General features: G+C 44.7%; 1 protein-coding gene across 8 annotated transcripts in view; it reads left to right on the plus strand.

Annotated features, from left to right (window-relative positions):
* Positions 1–2,368: 2,368 nt before the first annotated feature.
* The window catches only part of TLE1 (TLE family member 1, transcriptional corepressor), a 103,470-nt gene continuing 85,311 nt past the window's right edge, over positions 2,369–20,527 (plus strand). For 2 of the 8 annotated variants that reach the window (XM_023544730.2, XM_010587489.3), the window contains exons 1-4: positions 2,372–3,599; positions 4,370–4,470; positions 5,940–6,003; positions 6,119–6,163. In XM_023544730.2, the coding sequence (XP_023400498.2) occupies positions 3,576–3,599; positions 4,370–4,470; positions 5,940–6,003; positions 6,119–6,163 (234 nt within the window). In that variant the 5' untranslated portion in view covers positions 2,372–3,575. Of the gene's footprint in view, positions 3,600–4,369; positions 4,471–5,939; positions 6,004–6,118; positions 6,164–20,527 lie in introns of all 8 variants that reach the window. The other 6 variants (XM_023544731.2, XM_003407835.4, XM_064291195.1 and 3 more) reach the window with 5 other exon arrangements.

The following is a 20,527-nucleotide window of genomic DNA, read 5'->3' on the forward strand; positions in this document are numbered from 1 at the left end:
GGCACGCAAGCACCTTCCATCCAGTCCTGGAGCTGATTACGAGATGAGCTGACCGGACACTGGCGGATATGGCACCACCATTAGGTGATGATTTCAAGGAACACAGGTTGCCACAGGACAAAGCTTCACTGCCCACGGAGCCCATGATTTTAAAAAGTTCTGTCTGTGGAGCAAGTCTGCTCTTCTCGTCACCAAATTTAACCATTAAAGGAGAGGCAGTGTTCCCTTCTCTTTCATACTCCATGTTAACTGTTAGCTAAAGAATAATATAACCTTCTCCCTCACCCCACTTAAAAAGAGTGCTGCAAAGCTACACTGCTGAACTTGTTTAAGCTATGGCCTATGCAGGCTGCCTAAAATCACTTTTATTTTTTCATTTACAATTGGTATTTAGGACTGATGCAATTATGGCTAAATCAGTATCAGTATTTTAAAACAAACGAACCAGTGAAATGTATTATCTAAAATGATTGGCTATTTCAAGAAAAAAAGTCTCTGTATATTTTTGAATAAAATCTATTTGTGTTTAGGTATGTGCCTTCCCACAAGTCTCTTAAAAGTAAAAAAAAAAAAAAAAAAAGGGAACTTGGGGTTATTAATACCCCAAATTTGTTAGGTTGTTAGGTTCTAACATAAGATGAATGCTTGTCAAAGATGGGTGTTTCTCATGAAAGCAGTCATTATTACTTGGATAAAACAGCATTATTCACTCATGGATCATGTGGAAATAGCTTATCTGAATTGTCCGTTAAAAGCAGAAACGTGACAACATTGAAGGTTTTCTGCCGTGTGGTGTATTTAGATAAATAGAGAAAAACTGGAGACTCTTAATATTAATTATACAACATGCTCTGTTTATTTAAAAATCTCAAAATCCATTTGTTCTGTAAATCTTTAAAGTACAATTTAAAAAAAGGCCAGGAAAAAAAAAATCTGAAAATCCCTTTTTAACTCAAGTTTCATCTCCTAAGAATTTTAGCCATGTCATTTATTCAACTCTTTCCATTTAGCTCCTTATACAGCTCAGCCCGGGTACCATCCAAACTATGGGGGTGGGGTGGGCGGGACAGGTTTTTCAGGTCTCAATGTTGGTTTATTCCATTGTCTCCCTTTGTTCCCAGGAATTGGAAACAGACTCGTGGTCATGTTGCTGCAAGGCTCCTAAAACTCTCGCCGCCCCCACCCCCCCCAACACACACACATAGCGAAATCTGGACTTTTAAGGCAAGGAACCGAGATTTCGCGCCCCGGGCAGAGCATCGCATCTACGCCTGGGACACGCGTGCCTTACCCTGGCGGCACCTTGGGGATCCTTCCCGCCAAACGAAGGCAGGTGAACCTTTTTGCAAAGTATTTGAAATCCTCCAATAAGAATCAAATTCTACAACTTTGGGTGCAAAGCCGAGTGGGCATCATGCGGCTGGTGTACCTACGCCAGTCAAAGCTTTGCCCATTATGCATTTTCCCCCAACTGCACAGTTCACCCTTCCTCGCGCATCCGTGAAAAGGCAGCTTTCCGGAAAAAAATACAAAAAACAAACAAACCGCAAAAATATTTGAATGTGACCTTTCACTTTCAAAAGAATGGCATCAAACAAGGGGCCAGCACCGAAAGACGTGTTTGGCTTGAAATATCAAAGAGTTCCCCTCTTCCCCCTCATAAGAAGCTACGCAGTTAGTCTCTGAGTTACTGAGATCTGAGGATTTTCATTGAAGGAAAAAGTGAACAAGTGGCAGGATTTTTGCTAACTGGAGCCCCCAGCTTCCGCGACTGCACGCTCGCCGGTCCCTCCCGCTCGCGCGCGCTCGCGCGCTCCCTCGCTGGCCCCACGTTACTTTGATTGACAGCCCGGCCTCGCGGCTCTCCTTCCCACCGACCTTCCCATCCTCAGTGCCAATCTCCGCGTCTCGCCGCTTCCTATTGGCTGGCTCCAGAGTCCCGCGGCTCCTTCAGGAACACTTCCTCACCGAGCCCGGGAGGACGCGGCTGGCGGAGGAGGAGCGGGGGTGGGGGGAGACAGGAGAGACGGCGGAGATGGAAGCGAGTGGGGCGGCAGAGAAGGGGAGACGCGGACTGCCCGTCCGGCGCTGCGCTGCCATAGGCTCCGGGAAGTCTCAACGTCAGCACCCCACGTTGGGCGCGGCGCGCGCGATTGGCTGACGCTGGTCTCTCCGCGGCCCCTCCTCGCTCGGGCCCGCGTCCCCCGCCGGCTCCGCGCTCGCGCCCCCGCCCGCGCGGGGCTGGGCGGGGCCGGCGCTGGTTAGCTCCGGAGTGTGAAACCGCGTGTTAATGTAACCGGCGCGAGAGGCGCGGGCGGCGGCGGCGGCTGCAGGAGCAGCAGCGTCGGGTACCCCGCGCCCCCGAGCCGGCCGACTGCGCCACCCCCACCGAGCGGGACCAGCGCCACCACTCCGGATCTCCGCCGCCCCGCGGCAACCAAACCGCGCCAACTGCCGCCGCCGCGGCTACTCCGGGCTCGCCCGCGGAGTTTGCCCGCCGAAGAGGGAGGCCGAGCGGCGCGCACTCTTGCTTTTCTCCCCGCTATCTCGTTGATGTCATCCCCGGGGTCGTGAGAGAACTTTGCAGCCGGCCGGAGCGCCGTTTGCGGAGGCGCAAGCGAAGAGAAGGAAAGAAAGAGGATCGAAGAAGGGGCTCGGAGGAACGGTCCGGAGCAGCCGTGCGGAGCGACTACGAGCAGGGCGCGGCGCCCGGATGCGCCTGGGGCTCGAGGAGCAGCGGACGGCTGCGGGGCTGCTCTCCGCGGAGTAGCCCCGTCGGGCCGGGAGGGTTTGTGCAAGCGCAGAGAACACCGAGTGCCGGGCGCACGGGGCGTGCCGAGCCTCCTCCCGGCGCACCCTCCGCACTTTCCCCGCCTCGGCGTCATCCCGCGCTCCCCGGGCTGTGCTGAGGCTGCGGAGCGCAGGGCGCGGAGCCTCCACCGCGCCCCCGGCGTCGTTCCACGCCGCCTCTAGGCAGCTAGCAAGCGCCCGGCCAACGGCGTAGCCAGTGGTCGGCCACGATAGTCTCTGGGTTTGTTTGTGTGGGGTAAGCCGGGGCGCCACCTGCACCTCGCCCGCTGCCGCCGCCGCGGGGAAAATCCAGAGAGGAGACGGACCAGGAGAAAAGCAAAGAAAAGCCACACGCCTGGATTTGTTTGCCCAGGACGGGCGCCGCGCGCTCGGATCGCCGAGGGGAGCGCGGCCGAAGTCGCCGAGCCCCCACCTCCCCGCCCCGGCAGTCGAGGCCCGAGGGTTGGAACGCGGCCCCTGTGCCTACTCTTCGGGCGCCAGCGTCGCCGCGCAGGTTCTTGGAGCTGCCGGGCCTAGGGGGCCCGTGATGTGGCCCTGAGCGCTCCCGGGAGCCCGCACCGGCGGGAGCAGGAGCAGCCGCTGGCGCCGAGTGGCCGGTGCGCCCCGCCGAGCGCGCCTGCTTGCGTGGCCAGGGCGCCCCCCGCCCCTTGCGTGTCCCGCTTCTGCCTGCCTTCTCGGCTTAATTTTTCTCGGCGGGATTAAAGTTGGAAATTGAGCGGAGAATTCAGTTGCCCGGGAACAGAGCCGCGGCCGCCGCCAGAGCTATGTTCCCGCAGAGCCGGCACCCGGTGAGGCGCGGCCCGGTGGGTGGGGGGGACGTTGGGGCAGGTTTGTGGGTGCGTGAGGCACTGTTCCTTTGCCATAGGGAAATGGGTAGTTGTTACAACCTAGCGAACCCCTCCACGGATTTGAGGCTAGGGAGGTCCCGGGCCGCCTCCTCAGCGTGGGGAGTGGGCTGAAACTCTTGGCCTCCTTCCACTTGTCTAGACTGGGCAGAGGGGGCGCCCAGGGAGGCTGGGGTTTCTCTCCCGCAGCCACGTCCTCCCCCCTTCTCCGAGTTGGGTTGGGGGCGCCCCCCTTTGTTTCTGGTCTCGCTTATTTACATGTCAATGCGGCCCCCGTTCCGGCGCCCCCGGAGGTGGCCCCGACGACTCTGGGAACGGGGAGCGTAAGGGAGTTGTTTTTTTCCTGCGGTTACGGGGGTCGTTATCGCCCCTGTGGGGAAGAGGGACCAGGCACGGCGACGACAATTTGACCCGGTCCGCCCCGGCCTCCGGGAGCCCCCCTTGCTCGGCCATGTGACCTGGGGGCGCTTACCGCCAACCTTCCCGAAGGCTGGAAGAGACTCTGAGCCTCTTTAGAAGCTGGGGGCCAGGGAAGTGTCCTCTTTCCTCTCTCCAAAGTGAGTCGTAAAGTGCAGTTCGGGTTTTCGTTTTGGGCCATTTTTAACTTTATTATTATTGTTGTTTTTATGCCCCACTCACTCCTCCTTGTTCTTACTGACTGCTTTATCTGCCCGCACCCCTATCTCTCCGTCCCCCCCGATGCTCGCCCTCAGACGCCGCACCAGGCTGCAGGCCAGCCCTTCAAGTTCACGATCCCGGAGTCATTGGACCGGATCAAGGAGGAGTTCCAGTTCCTGCAGGCACAGTATCACAGGTACGTGTCCGGCCGCGCCGTGCGAGTGGTTGTCGAGGAGTCCATCTGCAACGTCCCGGTGCCCCTCGCCCAGCCCGGTGGCGGCTGCTGTACTTAGTACGTGCGTCCAGGCGGTGGCGTGTGGAGTCGAAGTTAAGACCTGTCATTCACGTTTCCCCCTTTCCTGGCTCTTCCCAGGCCGCCTCTTCTCTTGTCTCCTCCTGCTTCCATTGTTTCCCTTTTGCCCGTTTGCTGCTGTTCCAGGGAGTCCTTTTTCGTGCATTTAGGAGTTGCATGAGAACCGTCAATATTTGCACTTCATTTAGTTATTTTGCAACAGGCTGAGCTAAAACGTTGATTCAATCGATGCCTTAGCCCTGGAGTGTGGGTTCATGGAGGCAAAGCCAGTGTTGAAATAACTGCTTGTCATACTAGGGAATTGGATTGTCTGAGGCAAAGTCCACCGTGGAAGGCTAGATGCTTTTAGCTGTGTCCATCATTGGCGTTGATTGGGACTGGGTGGGGGAGGGGGTAGTGTGTAGGAGAAAGCTCTCTGCTTTGGCATCTTTCTAAATAGGTTTGGGCAGGACAGGAGATTGGAGTCACACTTTTATATCCATCTCAGCTTTAGTTTTCTCATCTAAGGATACCTGCCTTGAAATGATTTATAAGTGAAAACTGTAAAGTATCTGGCCCATAGTGGACTTTACAGAAACGTTAGTTCCTCCTCTTACTCTTATGAAGTCTTAGCTGGTTGGAGCTACGAAATAACTGTCATGACAGTTTTTATTTTTTGTGGTACATGGAAAAGGCACACAGATGAAGCTAAGTGGCTTGGGTGTAAATTTTCTGATTTTTTTTTTTTTTCCAGGGGCTTTCTGGTTATTGACCTTTTGTCTCCTCACAGATGATATCTCTAGAGCCTGAAGCATACCTGCTCACACCAAGTTTACTGAGCAGGGACAACTTCCACCCACTTCACTGCAGTAGCTACTTGACATATTTCGGCAGGCATTTCAAAACCAGAGGTTCTAAAAGACACCAACAATTATAGAAAAACTTTACAGGCTTTCAAACCTAGAGCCTGTTGTTTGAGTTGGCTAAGATGACACAGCCTATTTCTGAAAATGGTGCAAAGACTATATTGGTGGGATCAGAGAAACAGTGTGAGGCAGGAAAGTAGGAGTGAATAAATGGTCATGAAGAAGAAATCAGTCTTCTGGGTAGGTCAGAGGTTTTGATGAGTTTTTCCATCTTGTCGCCTGTGACCAAGAAGAAAAAGAGTGGTAGCTGAGTGGGTAGTTTGTACTGTTTACCATATTATTCCTTTTCCATACTAAATGCAAGGACAAAGCTTTTGGGTGTTTACCTAGATAGTTTATGGATTTTCCAAATTGATCTGTGTTTTTACTTGGAGTGCAAATATGTGAGGCAGATGTTAAAACAAGTGACATAATGTTTACATTAAGTTGCCTGTTTTGTTTTCATAGCCTTAAATTGGAATGTGAGAAGCTGGCAAGTGAAAAGACAGAAATGCAGAGACACTATGTGATGGTAGGTATCAAAGTTTGGGCTTTTTTTTTTTTCATATAAATATTAGCAGATATGTGTTCTTAGCGTTACAAGAACGTGAGTTAATGAAATGCTTAATGCTTTTTTTTCTTTACAGTATTATGAAATGTCATATGGATTAAACATTGAAATGCACAAACAGGTAAGCTTTAGTTACGTACAAAGCTGAAATGAGAAATTAGTTCGTTATGATTTTATACTGGCTTTGTCCTCAGTAGTGGGGGGTTTTGTAAGCCTTTTTTCTGCCTTGGTTTCCCTTCCTGTGAATTGGTGTAATATTCTGCAGCAAGGGTTATTTCTTGACAGTTATAGGATGTTTACATGACAAGGTGAGAGCTTAGGAAATATAAACTTGTCTGTTTATAGGCAGATAGGAATTGAGACTGTGAATTTACTTTTCAATCGGGATAGATTTTTTCTCCTCTTGAAAGATCTGGGTGTCCTTTAGAGTTGCTGAAGTTGAGAATAGCTGCTTTTGTGCTGGTTTTGGTTTCGAAAAGAAATATGGACCTGCGGGGGCGAGGAGGGTATTCAAAGAGTTTCTCTAATTGCCTGAAACAAGGTATGTGACTAACTCTGGAGTTCCCTTGGTGCTTTGGGACTGCATAAAGAGACACCCAGATTCGGTGGCTTATTAGCAAATGTCTTTTTGAAAAATGCCTCGGTTGATGCAGGTTTGGACAGGAAAAAAGCACCTCTTTATGGCCACAGCATATGTTGGGAGTTCCTTCAGTCCTAGTGGTTTTAAAAGCATGAAAAGATTAGTGACTGGAAAGCTTTAGCTATGACTATGAGTTTGCAAGTTCCCATAAAATTCACACTTATGGCTACTATAATGGTGTATAAAAAGAGTATTGAGCTGGAACAAGGCACTAAGGACCTCATAAGAGAAGAAAAGCTAAATGATTGCTCAGCCCAAAGGACCCTTGATTGAGTAGTCATTGTCTGCCAAAGAAAGCATTAATGGCAGGGTGTAAGTATTCCGGAGATATGCTGACATTCACTTTTTCATCAAGACGCTGGTACAATAAGTCTTTTAGAAATCGATTGCCTCTTAAAAAAATTATCATCAGATGAAGTTGCACAGTTGGACACATTTCAAAGTGCAACAATACAATTCTTACTTGATGTATATGTGCTATTTCATCTGAAACCCTTGTTTCATTAAATTAAAGAGCATGGCTGACCGGCTGGGGCACAGTGGAGAAATTGATTAGTTCAGCCTTCAGATCTTCCTTATATTCAAAGAGTTTCATTAAGCAAGTGTGTTTCAGAGTTGAATTCTGCTTTTGTAGCTCTGCCCTCTTTGATTTTTAATTCATCGTAGATTTCATAATGTTATCTCGTACAGTAGATGTGTTCTCAGATATGTATTTGGATGGAGATAGTTAAGGTCAGGGCCTTTTATCAGTAATATAATTGAGCTTTTTAAAAAGCTGATGTTACTCTGATTTGCAGAGTTGGTAACCGAGTTTGTGTTGGGTTTCGCCTTTGTTTTTTTGTGTTTGGATGGCTAGTGCCCTATTGAGGTAGTTGTAACTTGTTGATAATTGAGCTGGAAGATCTATGGCTAAGCTTCAGTCATTTAAATGAATTATGCAAATAAACTTGGCCTAGGAGTTTTAACTTGTCGCTTTTTTGTTAAAAAAAAATTAATCTGAAAGGTACTCTTTTGGTAGCAGATATACTGAAAGAATAAGAGGAAACTGAGCTTTCTCTTAAGCTCATAAACTCAAGAGGATTTAATAAGCTCCCTGACTAATTTACAAGGGAACACCACTCCTGTAAAGTAGTATGTTGGTGCTGGATTTATGGAGGGCACTAAAGGAGGTGTGTAATTCTTCTGGGTTCGTTACATGGCGGGGTGACCTTTACTTTTCCTTACTGATTAGGAAGAAGGGGCAAAGAATGCCAGAAGCCTCCTGGTGTGGAAATAGTTTTCTGATGAGTTCCTGTATTCCATCAGGCATTGGTGGGTCTATAGTGCCTGTCCCTGAGCCTGTATGCATTAGTTCTATGCTGTGTATAACTGGCTCAGTAATTTGACAAATGTGAAAAGCTGAGAGACAGGCACCGTGTTCTTTATAGTGGGGTATTAAGCCCCCCGAAATTCAGTTTATATTGTAAATGCTGACAGACCCTTATCTGGAGTGGTGTGCAAAGCAGTGCTCTAATTCAGTTTAAAGTGGCCTTACATTTGAAAAACATCCTTCTGAATGTCACGCATTAATAATAAGCTCTGAGGAGGCATTTGGTGCAGCTAGTAATCATAATTCTTATTAAAACCGGTGACGTCTGGCCCCCAGGGTGTAGCCAGGCTCAAATTGATGCTTTTTGCCGCCTGATCACCAGCATGGCCTAAGTGCTCATTATATTGTAGAGAGGGCCTTTGGAGCTCTCATTAGATTTGACAGGAATTCTCTCTAGGGGGAAACTGGGCATTAGTGAGACTCCTGACAGGCTGAAATTATTCCTGCTTTATGGCTTATAACCAAATGCTAGCAAGGCATCATCAGGGGACACAAAAAATTGTCATTTCTGACAACATCTTTGTTACTGAAAAAAATGCAGTGATGGGGAAACTTTCAGTGGAGAAAGCTTTAATGTTGTTAAGATTTGTCTCCTGTGTGACGACCGCCCTCCCTTCCCACCTTTCAGCGGGTCTGTCAGAGGAGCGAGCTTGAGAGATTTCAGTGTCAAGTCTCACCGCCAAGTATTCTGTCTGGAAGTTTTAAAGTGGAAGTGCGTCCAAATCAAGAATGGTATAATTGTGGTTTCCTTCCTTGGTTTGGTGCCCGCAGTCCATGTTTATGTTGTGTCAACACTTCCTGATAAGCTTTACTTTCTCTTCTCTCATTTGTGGCTGGTTACAGAGAAGTCTACGGAGTAGGCATGCTGGTAGATACTTAAATCTTTTATTGTAACTTAAGGGACTTTTTTTTGTTGGAGCCTTTGTTTTCTAGATCTCTGCCTTTCTACTGGGGACAGTGGTGGTTCAGTGGTAGAATTCTCACCTTCCATGCAGAAGACCTGGGTTCGAATCCCGGCCAGTGCACCTCATGTGCAGCCACCGCTTGTCTGTTAGTGGAGGATTGTGCATTGCTGTGATACCAAACAGGTTTCAGCAGACCTTCCAGACGAAGACGGACTAGGAAAAAAGACCTAGCAACCTGCTTCTGAAAATCAGCCAGTGAAGACCTGGTGGATCTCAGTGATTTAGTAGGCAACTGATCATGGGAACGGCGCAGGACTGGGTCCCATTTTGTTCTACTGCGTGTGGAGTTGCCAAGAGCTAGGGATCGACTCGATGGCAGCTAACAACAAAAAATTTGGCTTTTCTCTCAATCTATAAACTAGAGATCTATAAAGTCTGTATCTCTGTACAAGAAAGAGGTAGAGACATCTAGGATAAAAATTAATGCAGTTCTGATACCAGTTGAAGCAAGTTTAGTCGTTTTTAGGGCTGTGCCTTGTGTGTGTGGCAGCGTGATCTTTAGCTTTTTTTCTGTCATGTGGGTTGATATTACCTCATTTGATCTTTTGGGGAACAAGACACTGTGAATTACATACAAAAGCCTTATTTATCCTACTGGTGTATCTTCTCAGCATGTTGAAGTAGTCATGCTATAAGCTACCATGAGTGGCTTAAACTTGCACAGTGCTTAACAGTTTCCAAAAGTGATTTGTCTCCTGTGACTTCCGCAGTCATCTGGTGAAGTAGTTTGGGTAAGTGTTTTGCTCTGCTTGCACCTTTGGGCATGTGTTCAGAGTCTGGGACTTGATCAAGGCCAAGCATCTGTGGAAGCTTGAGCTGGGGTCGCCTGGCTCCCAAATCCGGGGCTTCTTCCCTGAACTGAACCTACCCTGCTGCCATATGGGAACTGAGGCCACGGGAAAAGCACCTCGGGCCTCTGTGTAGTGAATCCCATTCTCCCAAGCTGCATCTTTTTCTTCTCTTGAGCTGCCCATGCTGCCCAGCCTCCAATTTGTAAGACATTTCAGAGCTAGACCTGAGCCAAACCCTTTGTCATTGAGTCGATTCTGCATATAACAGCTCTGTAGGACAGAGTAGAACTGCCCCATAAGGAGTGGATGTGGATTTGAACTGCCGACTTTTTGGTTAACAGCCGAGCTCTCAACCACTGTGCCACCAACGTTCCATCAGGGCTAGACACAGGTTCTAAAAATTAGGAAATTCAGCCCGTAGACTGGTCGATGGGGGTCAAAAGTCACAGGTGGTAGGTAGAGACTTGTAACCAGTTGAGAGATACTGTCCTCAGATTAAATTAAGCTTAAGAACAGAAGAAAATAGGTTGCTTAACAATTAAGCTTAGAGAAAAAAAAATTTTTTTTTTAAAGTGTTTAGGTGGAACTGTTTGTAAAGTTTTACCTGTGAGTTATTTCCTGAGATGTGACTGTCTTGTTATTTGTCTCTAAGGTTTATCTTATTTTAACCATGTTTGTTGTGTGTAGTTTCTCACTTTGAGATTCTCTTCTAAGTCAAATTCTCAGACTGGGGAGTGACTTGCTAGAGTATGGGTACTTAGAGTTGAGCGTGACCAGGTGTTAATAACCTTGTAGTACAAAGAGGTAGCTGTCATCAAGATTGGAGTGGCCTCTGACTTTATTTTCCTCAGCCAGGCCTGTCCTTTGCACACTTTACAGAGATAAAGCTCCTTGTATGTTTAGAGCCTCCATTCCAAGGTACAAGATTACCCTTTGTTTTGTATCACAGGCAGTACAGACTCCTCACTGTTGAACCCTCACCAGCCCTTTCACAGTGGGCAGGTGGCTGGTTTCTTCCCAGGCCTGGACTAGGGTAGACAAAGGAAGCAGTTGCCTCGGGCACAGAATTTAAGGGGACATCAAAAAACTCAAGATAAGTGATATTTTAAAATTTTGAAATCATTGCAAAAAAAAAATCCACAATGAACAAGTTATCAATATTCTCTATAAAGGCAGGATTTCACAACATGAGGATTAGCTGAGGTGAGGGGAGGCCAAGACCTGCAAGTTCAGGATCTGGGCACCTCACACACGTCACCCTGTTTCTGCCTTCCTGGAAAACCGAAAAGAGTTTGAGTGCCCTGTTGTGAACTCCCCACCTGTAGAATCTGCCTTTATGTAGAATAGTTCATTGAAGTCACTTAATTAGGGACTCTAGTGATGGAAGAGTCCCTGAGTGACACAAACACTTAAGTGCTCGACTACTAGCCAGAAGGTTGGCAGTTCAAACCCTTCTAGAGGTGCCCTAGAAGACAGGCCTGGTGATGTGCTTCCGAAAGTTAACAGCCTTGAAAACCCTGTGGAGCACGGTTCTATTCTGTACACATGGGGTCACTATGAGTCAGAACTGACTCCACGGCACTTGATATCAACAATGACTAGTGACTGTAGGCAAGTCATTAGTAAGTTATCTCAGTTTTCCCGTGTATAAAATGAGGAACTGAATGCCTTGTGTGTGTAACTTTAGAGTGTTAGCCAGAGACCAGCCACTGAGGGCTTCATCGCCAGAAGGCTTAAGGGGCTCTCCCAAATAGTGTTTAATATGAAATCCAGAAAAAGAAAAGCCCTTTCTTTAGCAAATATTTAAACAAAGCATCTTGAGTGGTAGTTAAACTAAAGATGTGTTCAGTTACTGGCTCATGGAACCATTTTAAGCTTCGTAGATCTGCATCTTTGCTGTTCTGTTGTTGAACCTTTGTGGTCTCTAGAAGTGAACTGGATAGGAGGAAACTAAGAAACGTACTTGGCACTCTTTAAGACGTCAATGGATTTAATCCCTCCAGGCCTCATTCTCATCTACTGATGCTTCAGGTTTTTTTAAAAATTGAAATTCTCAGAACCAGGACTTTAATGTGAGATTATCAGTATGGTGGTTTTTAACTGAAATTTTAGAGAGCTGTTTTTGTTGGTTGGTTGGTTTGACAAGATTTAGGCATTTTATACCTTCAAAATAGTCCTCACTAATGGAGTAGGCGAGTTCTGTAGTAATAAATCTGCCATGAGATTGTTCCTTGAATATGGTTTGCTGTTTTAAGTAGAGCTATTGTATATCAGGGACCCTGGTGGTGCAGTGGTTAAGCATGTGGCTGCTAACCAAAAGGTCGGCAGTTTGAATCTACCAGCTGCTCCTTTGAAACTCTGCAGGGCAGTTCTGTCTCCTGTAGGGTAGCTATGAGTCAAAATCAGCAACAGGTTCCTTTTTTGGTTTTATTGTATACTAGAGTCCCTGGGTGCAAATGGTTGAGTGCTTGACCACTAGCCAAAAAGTTGGTGGTTCAAACTCACCCAGAGGTGCCTCTGTCTGGTGATTGATCTCTGAAAAATCAGCCATTGAAAACATGGAGTACAGTTCTACGCTGACCGTACATAGGGTTGCCATGAGTCGGAGTAGACACACGTGTCTATCTGTGTGTATATATGTACACATATGACACGTTTGTGAGTAGATATGGTTTGATCTGAGAAAAATAATTTAGACTGAAATTTTAACGTAAATTAAGATATTTGTGTTGACATTTACTTGATTTAACAAAAAAATGATTTCTAAAATAAAATAGTATTTTCAAAATTGCTTAGTTCATAGACCAGCCAATCGCCGTAATACTCTATATGGGAAACCAAGAAATGTTGACTCTTAGCTTTATCAAATAACCTGGGATGTAGCACAATGACATATTTCATTATTTTACATTTAAATTATGAATTACTACATTTAATCCCACTTACCTGCTAGGAAAAAATATAAAATCATAACCTTGAACACAGTTGCCCTCCTGCCTTCCCCCAACAAGCTCTCATACTAGGTGTAAGAAACCATTTTTTACTTTTTCTAGTAATATTATCTGCTACTTAGTCATTTTTTGACCAGGAAATATGTTAACAGAAAAAGGGTGAGGTGAAGGTCATTTTTAGTATAAGGAAAACACTGGGAGGGAAAACCAAACTCCGAAAATTTTATCAGTTCAATTTAAAATTTTTCATCTGTTAAATGGTGAAAAACTGCTTTTAAGCTTGGTAGTTGTACACCAGTGTATATACTAGAAGGGATAGGGTTTTATATACAACTTGCTGAGTGCCACTGAAATCTATTCACAATGTTCTAATAGCAATTCGGAGCCCTGGTGGCACAGTGGTTAAGAGCTTGGTTGTTAACTGAAAGGTCAGCAGTTCAGATTCACCAGCTGCTCCTTAGAAACCCTATGGGGCAGTTCTGCTCTGTCCTATAGGGTTGCTATGAGTCAGAATCAACTCAGTGGCAACAGGTTTGGTTTTTTGATTTAATAGATTTATTATCAGCTAGATGAAGTGGAATTAGTCGTTTTTGAGAATGTAGGTGCATTTGAACTTGCATGTCCAAATAATGCGTTTTGTTGAACCATTGAAATTCATGCAGTACTAGACTGGTTTGATCTTATTGTCATTATTAATATAGCTTATTAGTCCACAGTATTTTGTACAACCAGTCAGTACATATATTTTTTGAGCACATATTTCTAGTGTTGTTTACTTACAGATTTTTAAGTTGTATACAGAATTTATTATACTGGTATGCTATATTGTTGTTAGGTGCCGTCAAGGTGATTTCAACTCAGTGACCCATGTGATAGACTAGAAGTGCCCCAAAGGGTTTTCTTGACTGCAGTCTTTATGGAATCTTATAATATATGTAAATTTTAAGTAGAAGGGGTGAAATAAGAGTTTTCTCATTTCATCATGCGTTGTGGGTTTGTCGTATTTCCCCCTTCTTAGTTATCTAGTGCTGCTATAACAGAAATACCACAAATGGATGTGTTTAACAAACAGAAATTTATTTTCTCATAGTTTAGGAGGCTAGAAATTAGAATTCAGGGCGCTAGCTCTAGGGGAAGGCTTTCTCTCTCTTTCTGCTCTGGAGGAAGGCCCTTGTCTCTTCAATTTCTTCTTTTTCCTGGTTTCTTGGAGATCTCCATGTGGCTTGGCATCTGTCTTCCTCCCTCTGTGCTTGTTCCTTTTATATTTTATAAGAGATTGATTTCAAGACACAACTTACACTAATCCTGCCTCATTAACATAACTGACAATTTATTCCCAAATGGGGTTATAACCACAGACACAGAGGTTAGGATTTATAACACATATTTTGGGGGGACACATTTCAATTCATAACACTCCTCTAAGGTATACCCATTCAACTTTGGAACTCTAGCCCTGGAAAAGGAGCATTTTTAAGATTGTGAATGCCAAGCATCTTTAGAGGTTTGGGTCTTTGTTCTTACTAACTTCGACTTCCCACTGCAAGGATTGCCTCTTTGCTGCCACTCAAAGCCTCTGATTACTTTCTTCTCGTGTTTACTGGGGTACCTCCTCACCCCTGTAATTCCTTTCACCCAGCCAGTGGGTCTCTTCAGGTGTGCAATATGTTTGGTATGTTTCTGCTTTCTTTATACAAAAAAATTGGGCCTTGTCAAATTTCACCTGGCCTTCCTCAGTATCCTTCAAGGCCCAGTTCACGTGAAACACTGCCTGTTTACCCTGAGGCCTTCCTTTCTTGCCCGTTCCAACAGGAAGCTGTCATACCACTTGTTTTGCTCTATTTTCTGTACTGATGATGTTTCTCAAGTGCCTCTTTTGTTACTCCAACTAGGTTCCTGTCTGCTAGAAGCTTGAGCTTGAGACTTACATCTACCCTTCCCAGTGCTTTATACGAAGTAGACATGCAGTACATAGTGTTTAACGTGCTCCTTATGTGGAGTGGTGGAGTCCCTGGGTGGTGCAGATGGTTAGTGCACTCAGCTGCTAACCAAAAGGTCAGAGGTTCAGTTGCATCCAGGGGTGCCTCAGAAGAAAGACCTGGCAATGTACTTCTAAAAAAATCAGCCATTGAAAACCCCATGGAGCACAGTGCTTTACTCTGTGAACTGCAGCCAATTGGATGGCAACTGGTGTATTTATTTGTTTTTAAATGTAGAGTGCTAGTTGTAATTGTTTTGGACCCTGAACCCGTTTTAAAAACCAGATGAAAGCTACCTAGCAACAAATAGTTCCACGAATTTTACACACAAATACATGGATAGTTTTGTCTAACAATTTTGTCTGTTTGTGGACATCTTAAGAACCTTCAGCAAGTCTATGAAACCCAAATTAAAAACTTGAATTAAGAGTACCATGATGGGTACTTAGGCGAAGACTGAAAATTAAATCTGTTTGATATTTTTTGCAGGATTACAGTTTATTTCTAATCGTTCCATCTAACCACATTTCCTCTGTTGTCTTTCTTTTGGAAATGGGATTTACAGTCAGTATCCACTGAGGTTTCTTAATGGGGAGTTTAATTATAGTAATCTGTATGGGTTTGTACTTAAAAAAAATCCAAAACTAGTATGTTTCTGAGACAGGTTTCTGTGTGAATTGAGTGTGTGGATTCATAACTGCCCCTGGAATGCTGCTTTTATCTCCTGACGTCTATCATAGCTGCCAGGTAGAGTTACCGCTAAGTTGACTGACAAGCTTCTTAAAAGACCTTAAACTTGACTTAGTCACCAAGTTTCTTAATGATAATTATACACATCGATTATTTACTTGGAATCTTTACATAGTCCTCTGCCTCCCAACATTGTCTTATGGCGGATTTAAATATACAGACGAGAAGGAATACGTTGAATACCCATATACTCACCCTCTAGAGGCTATAATGAACATTGTGTAGTATCTGCATTTTCCCGTATTTTATAGAGCGCTTCTGTCCTCCTCCCAGCCCCCGGTCAGTCAATCAATCAGTCACTTGCTCACTCAGAATCTGGAGAACCTGGAAGGGTTTGGTAGAGGGTCAGGCATTTCTCTAGATGCTAACCTCATTTCAGACTGATACATGAAGGAAGGCTTTTTTTTGTTTTAAGAATTCTGTCTTAACAGGTGTTCATAACGTTTTCCTGCTAGACTTGCTTTTTGTGTCTTTGGCATGGTTGTTATTTATTAGGTGATCCACCATAGTATAGCATTAACGTTTTCTTTTTCAGTAGATATTTGCACTTATACACAAAAGCTAGACTCCTCTTACCAAGCCCCCTCCTTGACCTTTCTTGTGGCCCTTTAAATGAAACTTGGAATAATGTACCTTTAAGAAAGGTTTGCAGCTCAGACTCACCCAGAGGCTCCTCGGAAGAAAGGCCTGGCGGTCTCCTTCCAAAAGGTCACGCCTTGAAGACACTATAGAGTGCAGTTTTACTGTGACACGCATGGGATCACCGCGAGTTGGAATTTACTCAGCAGCAACTGGTTTTGGTTTTTTAAGATGTTAGCAGTACGTTCCCTGAGAGAAGTAGTACTAAGGTGGATAGGTAATAAATTGGACAACAATTGTGCAGGAGGACTGTGATTTTGACCTTAGTGTGTATGGAAATTGTCCTGGTGGAGAAATCATGGTGGCCTCAGAGGCTGTGGGTGGCGTAACAGGTGTGAGGTACCAGAAAACAAAACCTCTTTCAGGATGGGGCCTGTGAAGGAGGCTCTCCAAGGCAGTGGCCTCCAGGCCGGGCTCCTCAGGAGTGAAGCCTTTGTTCCTCACGCCCTCTTGATGCCTTGAGCAAACAGCCGGTCAGAGCCACTTACAAGGAAGGTGACCAGTCAGTGTATTGACACGAACAGACACAATAGAAAACTGCATTAGGAGGCAAGCCATTGGGATTTGCAGTAAATATATTACAGAACACAAGTGACTTGCCGATACTGCTTGTTTAGCAGTTTGCAAGGGCAATGGCAGTATGGATTTTCGAATTAGAAGGGAAGGGCTGTTCTTTCTCTGTGCGGGAACATCTAGTTGATGGCTGGGGAGAAAATTGATTTTGGAGAACAAAATGCAGCTGCCTTTATTTGTGCCATTTGAAAGGCTTCTGTGGATTAGGGAGTGAACATAAAAAGGTTCCTTTTGGTTTAGAAAAGGGGGTCTTAACATTTATCTGCATCTCGATCTGGAATGGAGAGAATAAAGGATGGGCCACCAGGGTAGCGGAAGGGCACCCCACATATCTCAGGCAGTCAGCAGCGACAGACACCCCTCAGTTGCCAAAACAGCCAAAACAGCTGTCCTTTTCAGCTTTTTGGGCTATAGAAGTCAGCTTCTCAGGCTTATTAATTAATTGATTGGTTTATATGTTATTGTGACAAGCCATATATAAGAAAACATGACATTTCAACCATTTTTACATGTACAATTCAGTGACATTAATTACTTATATCATGTTGTGCAACCATCACGCCATCCCTTTCCAAATTTTTTCATCACCCTTGTTCACTCATCACCAGTACCCTTTAAGCAGTAACTCTTATTTCTCCCCCAGCCCCTGGTAACCTCTAATAAACTGGTCTGTATGCATCTGCTCATTCTAGGTATTTCATATAAGTGGGGCCACACAATATTTGCTCTTTAGCAAGTGTGACTTACTTCGCTCAGCATAATTTTTCAGGGTTCATCGGCATGTGTCAGAACTTCATTTCTCTTTATGTTGGGTTTTTTTTTTTTTTAAAGCTTATTTGGGACAAGAGACTGAGTCTCCATAGCCTGCATCAGTTGTGCTCCCACTGTGCCCTGTACATTGTTCTGTAGGCGCTCTCTGTAAACCCTCCAGCATCCCTTGGTGTCGATACTAATTATTCCTCCTTACAAAAGAGAAGAAGACTAGTAGGGTTAGGGAATGACGATACTACCCTAGTGCATAGTGTTGTTACGAAGATTTAAGTAGTTAGGATACTTGAGAGCAGTACACTCTGCAGGATCACTGGGAGGAATAGCTAAATCTGTTTGTGTTGCCTTTAAGCTGGACCCTGCAGTAGGACTTGCAGGCTATGCTCTAATATACTTCCATCTTTTTTTGCCCAAGCCCAGCTTCCTTCTTTATGTCTGAATTACTTAGTTTTTATTTTTCCCCTGTGGCCACAAAGCCTTTTACTCATTTCTTTCTAAGATCATAAGCATCTATATTTAGGCTCAAAAGGGAGCGTTTTTTTTTTTTTTTTTTTTTTTAAATAAGGCCCCTGTTGGCATTCTCTACTATCTAATGTCTTTCTGGGGCCAAATGACAAGATATGTCCTTGGGAGACAACAGCCTTATGTAGTGACACAACTACCAGGGAGAATAAAGTTATGTAGTTGTGCCAGGGTTTTTTCATTTAAGGGGATGCACAAACAACAAAGATTTGGTTCATTTTATTGACGTGAATTTGGGAGGACAAAGAGTGGGAGGTGCTTTTCAGATTTTTTTTCCCCCTTTCAACATGACATGGAAAATCCAGCTGTTATTTTGAGGAGAGAATGTGTCATCCTGAAAATGAGAGGGGGTGGATTATAAGGTCAGGTTGTTGCTTGGTGAGGGAAGGAGAACACCGTGAGTCTTGATGAAGTGTGTGTATATATAAGCTATGAAAAGATGAAGTGCCATGCAAAAGTTTGAGTAGAGTAGTTGTGTTATATTTCTCCATCTTCTCCATGGGGTTGAGATTTTTGTTGGCTGTCACATTGACAGCTGGTGTTTATGTTGCTAATATTTGGAGAAACGGGGGAAAAAAAAAAAAAAAAACTCCTAAGGGAGAAAAGCAGGGGTGTTGGGATTGGACACACTGCAAGTTTAGGGTGTCAACTCTTACTGCGAAGTGTGATGCAGTAGAAACTTCTTGTGGGTCTTTCTAAGTATTTGGGATAAAGGAAGCACAGCTGGTCTGGTAGTCCTGTGCTCAGACATATTGTGTCCGTACCTGCTCTTACACTTGCTCATGAGCTCGCCAGGCTGCTGACATGGGTGTGTGGAGCAGCTTCAAGTTATCCTCTCTTTCTGTTTAGCTTGAGCAGAGGCCCTGACATCCTGTATATCTGTGGGGGAAGCTCTAGGTTCTCGATGACCCGGTCAGCCTGCCAGTTGGCCTGTGTTCCAGAGCCTTTTCCATTTGTAAGTGGGCTGGCTCTTCCACAGTGCCCGGGCAGTAGGTTCCCGTGAAGCCAATCTCCTCGCTCAGCTACTGAGAAGATTGGAATTGGACCACTGAAATGTGTCCAACTTCTGTACTTTTTAGCTGACTGAAGGCCGGAATTATAACACTAACTCAGGAGAGAAACTGCTGACTTTTGAATCTTAGAAGAAACCTGTATTACATAATTGAGTATCCTGGGTGCTGTGATATTTGTAAATTAAATAAATAACCAACCAAACCCACTCCTGTCCAGTCAATTCCAACTCAATAGAGACCCCATAGAGTTTTTATTTTTAAGGCTGTAAATCTGTATGGAAGCAGACCACTACATCTTTCTCTTGCGGAGCCACTGGTGGTTTTAAACTGCCGACCATTTGGTTAACAGTTGATTGATATAACCACTGCGCCACCAGGTTTCCTTGAAATGAAGTAACCAGCCAAACCAAACCCCTTGCCATCAAGTTGATTCCGACTCATTGCAACCTTACAGGACAGAGTAGAACTGCCCCGTAGGATTTCTAAGGAGTGGCTGATGGAGTTGAACTGCTGGCTGACATTTTGGTTAGCAGCTGAGTTCTTAACCACTGTACCGCCAGTACTCCAAGTGAAGTAAAGGAGGTGTCAGATTTTGACTACACAGATTTCTGTAAAGGTACAAAGATTTTTGAACAGGCTGTAAAATGTGTATTCTTCTTTCCTTTCTCCCCCGCCACCCATGGAATTTTTTTTTTTTTTAGTTGTGTTATAGGTAAAAGTTTACAGTGTGTTCTTATTTCTTTTTAATGTATTAAGCCTTAGCAAAAATGAGGAAAACCCTCAATGAGATGAATTGACACAATAGCCAAAACAGTGGGCTTAGATGTACCAAGGATCATAAAGATCGTGCAGGACCCGACAGCATTTCATTCTGTTATATGTAAGGTTGCCATGAGTCAGAGGTGACTTGACAGTCACTAACAACAACAACAACAACAACCCACCTAAAGAGCCCCAGATAAATCAATGTCATTGCGCTACTCTAATCTTGTATGTTGGTTGTCATTTTGTCACAAGGTCACATACAACAGAAAGTTCTCCTTTTCTGATTGGTTTGTAGAATTAGTCTTATTAGTCTTGACAGTTTCACTAAAAGTGCTGAAATAACTCAAAGTGTATATGAAATGAGTACCAATTGTTGCTTTTCAACTTAAAGCAATCTAAAAGGAAAAGGGACATTGGAGTCGGCTTTTCGCTGCGAGAATATTGGTATTGACATCATTTATAATTTGGCGTGCAGTTTGAAGACCAGATTGTCCTGTTTGTCGCATACTGGTTAATATGGCTGTAAAGAGGAGATGAATGTGGCTACTTTTCCAACTCTATTACTCAGGAGGACTGTAAATTTGATTGGCTGTTACAATTCTAGCAGAATCATTCGATTTGAGAGCAATAGAAAGATAAGATATCCAATTACCCAAATGATTTGCAGGGTTAGCCAACGTTGTCATGGAGACATGAGTTGGAACAAATTAAATTTTAAGCAATAAAATAATCTTAAAGCCCGTCTGGGAACAAGAAAATT

The sequence above is a fragment of the Loxodonta africana genome, chromosome 9, assembly GCF_030014295.1.
Source record: "Loxodonta africana isolate mLoxAfr1 chromosome 9, mLoxAfr1.hap2, whole genome shotgun sequence".
Taxonomy (NCBI): Eukaryota; Metazoa; Chordata; class Mammalia; order Proboscidea; family Elephantidae; genus Loxodonta; species Loxodonta africana.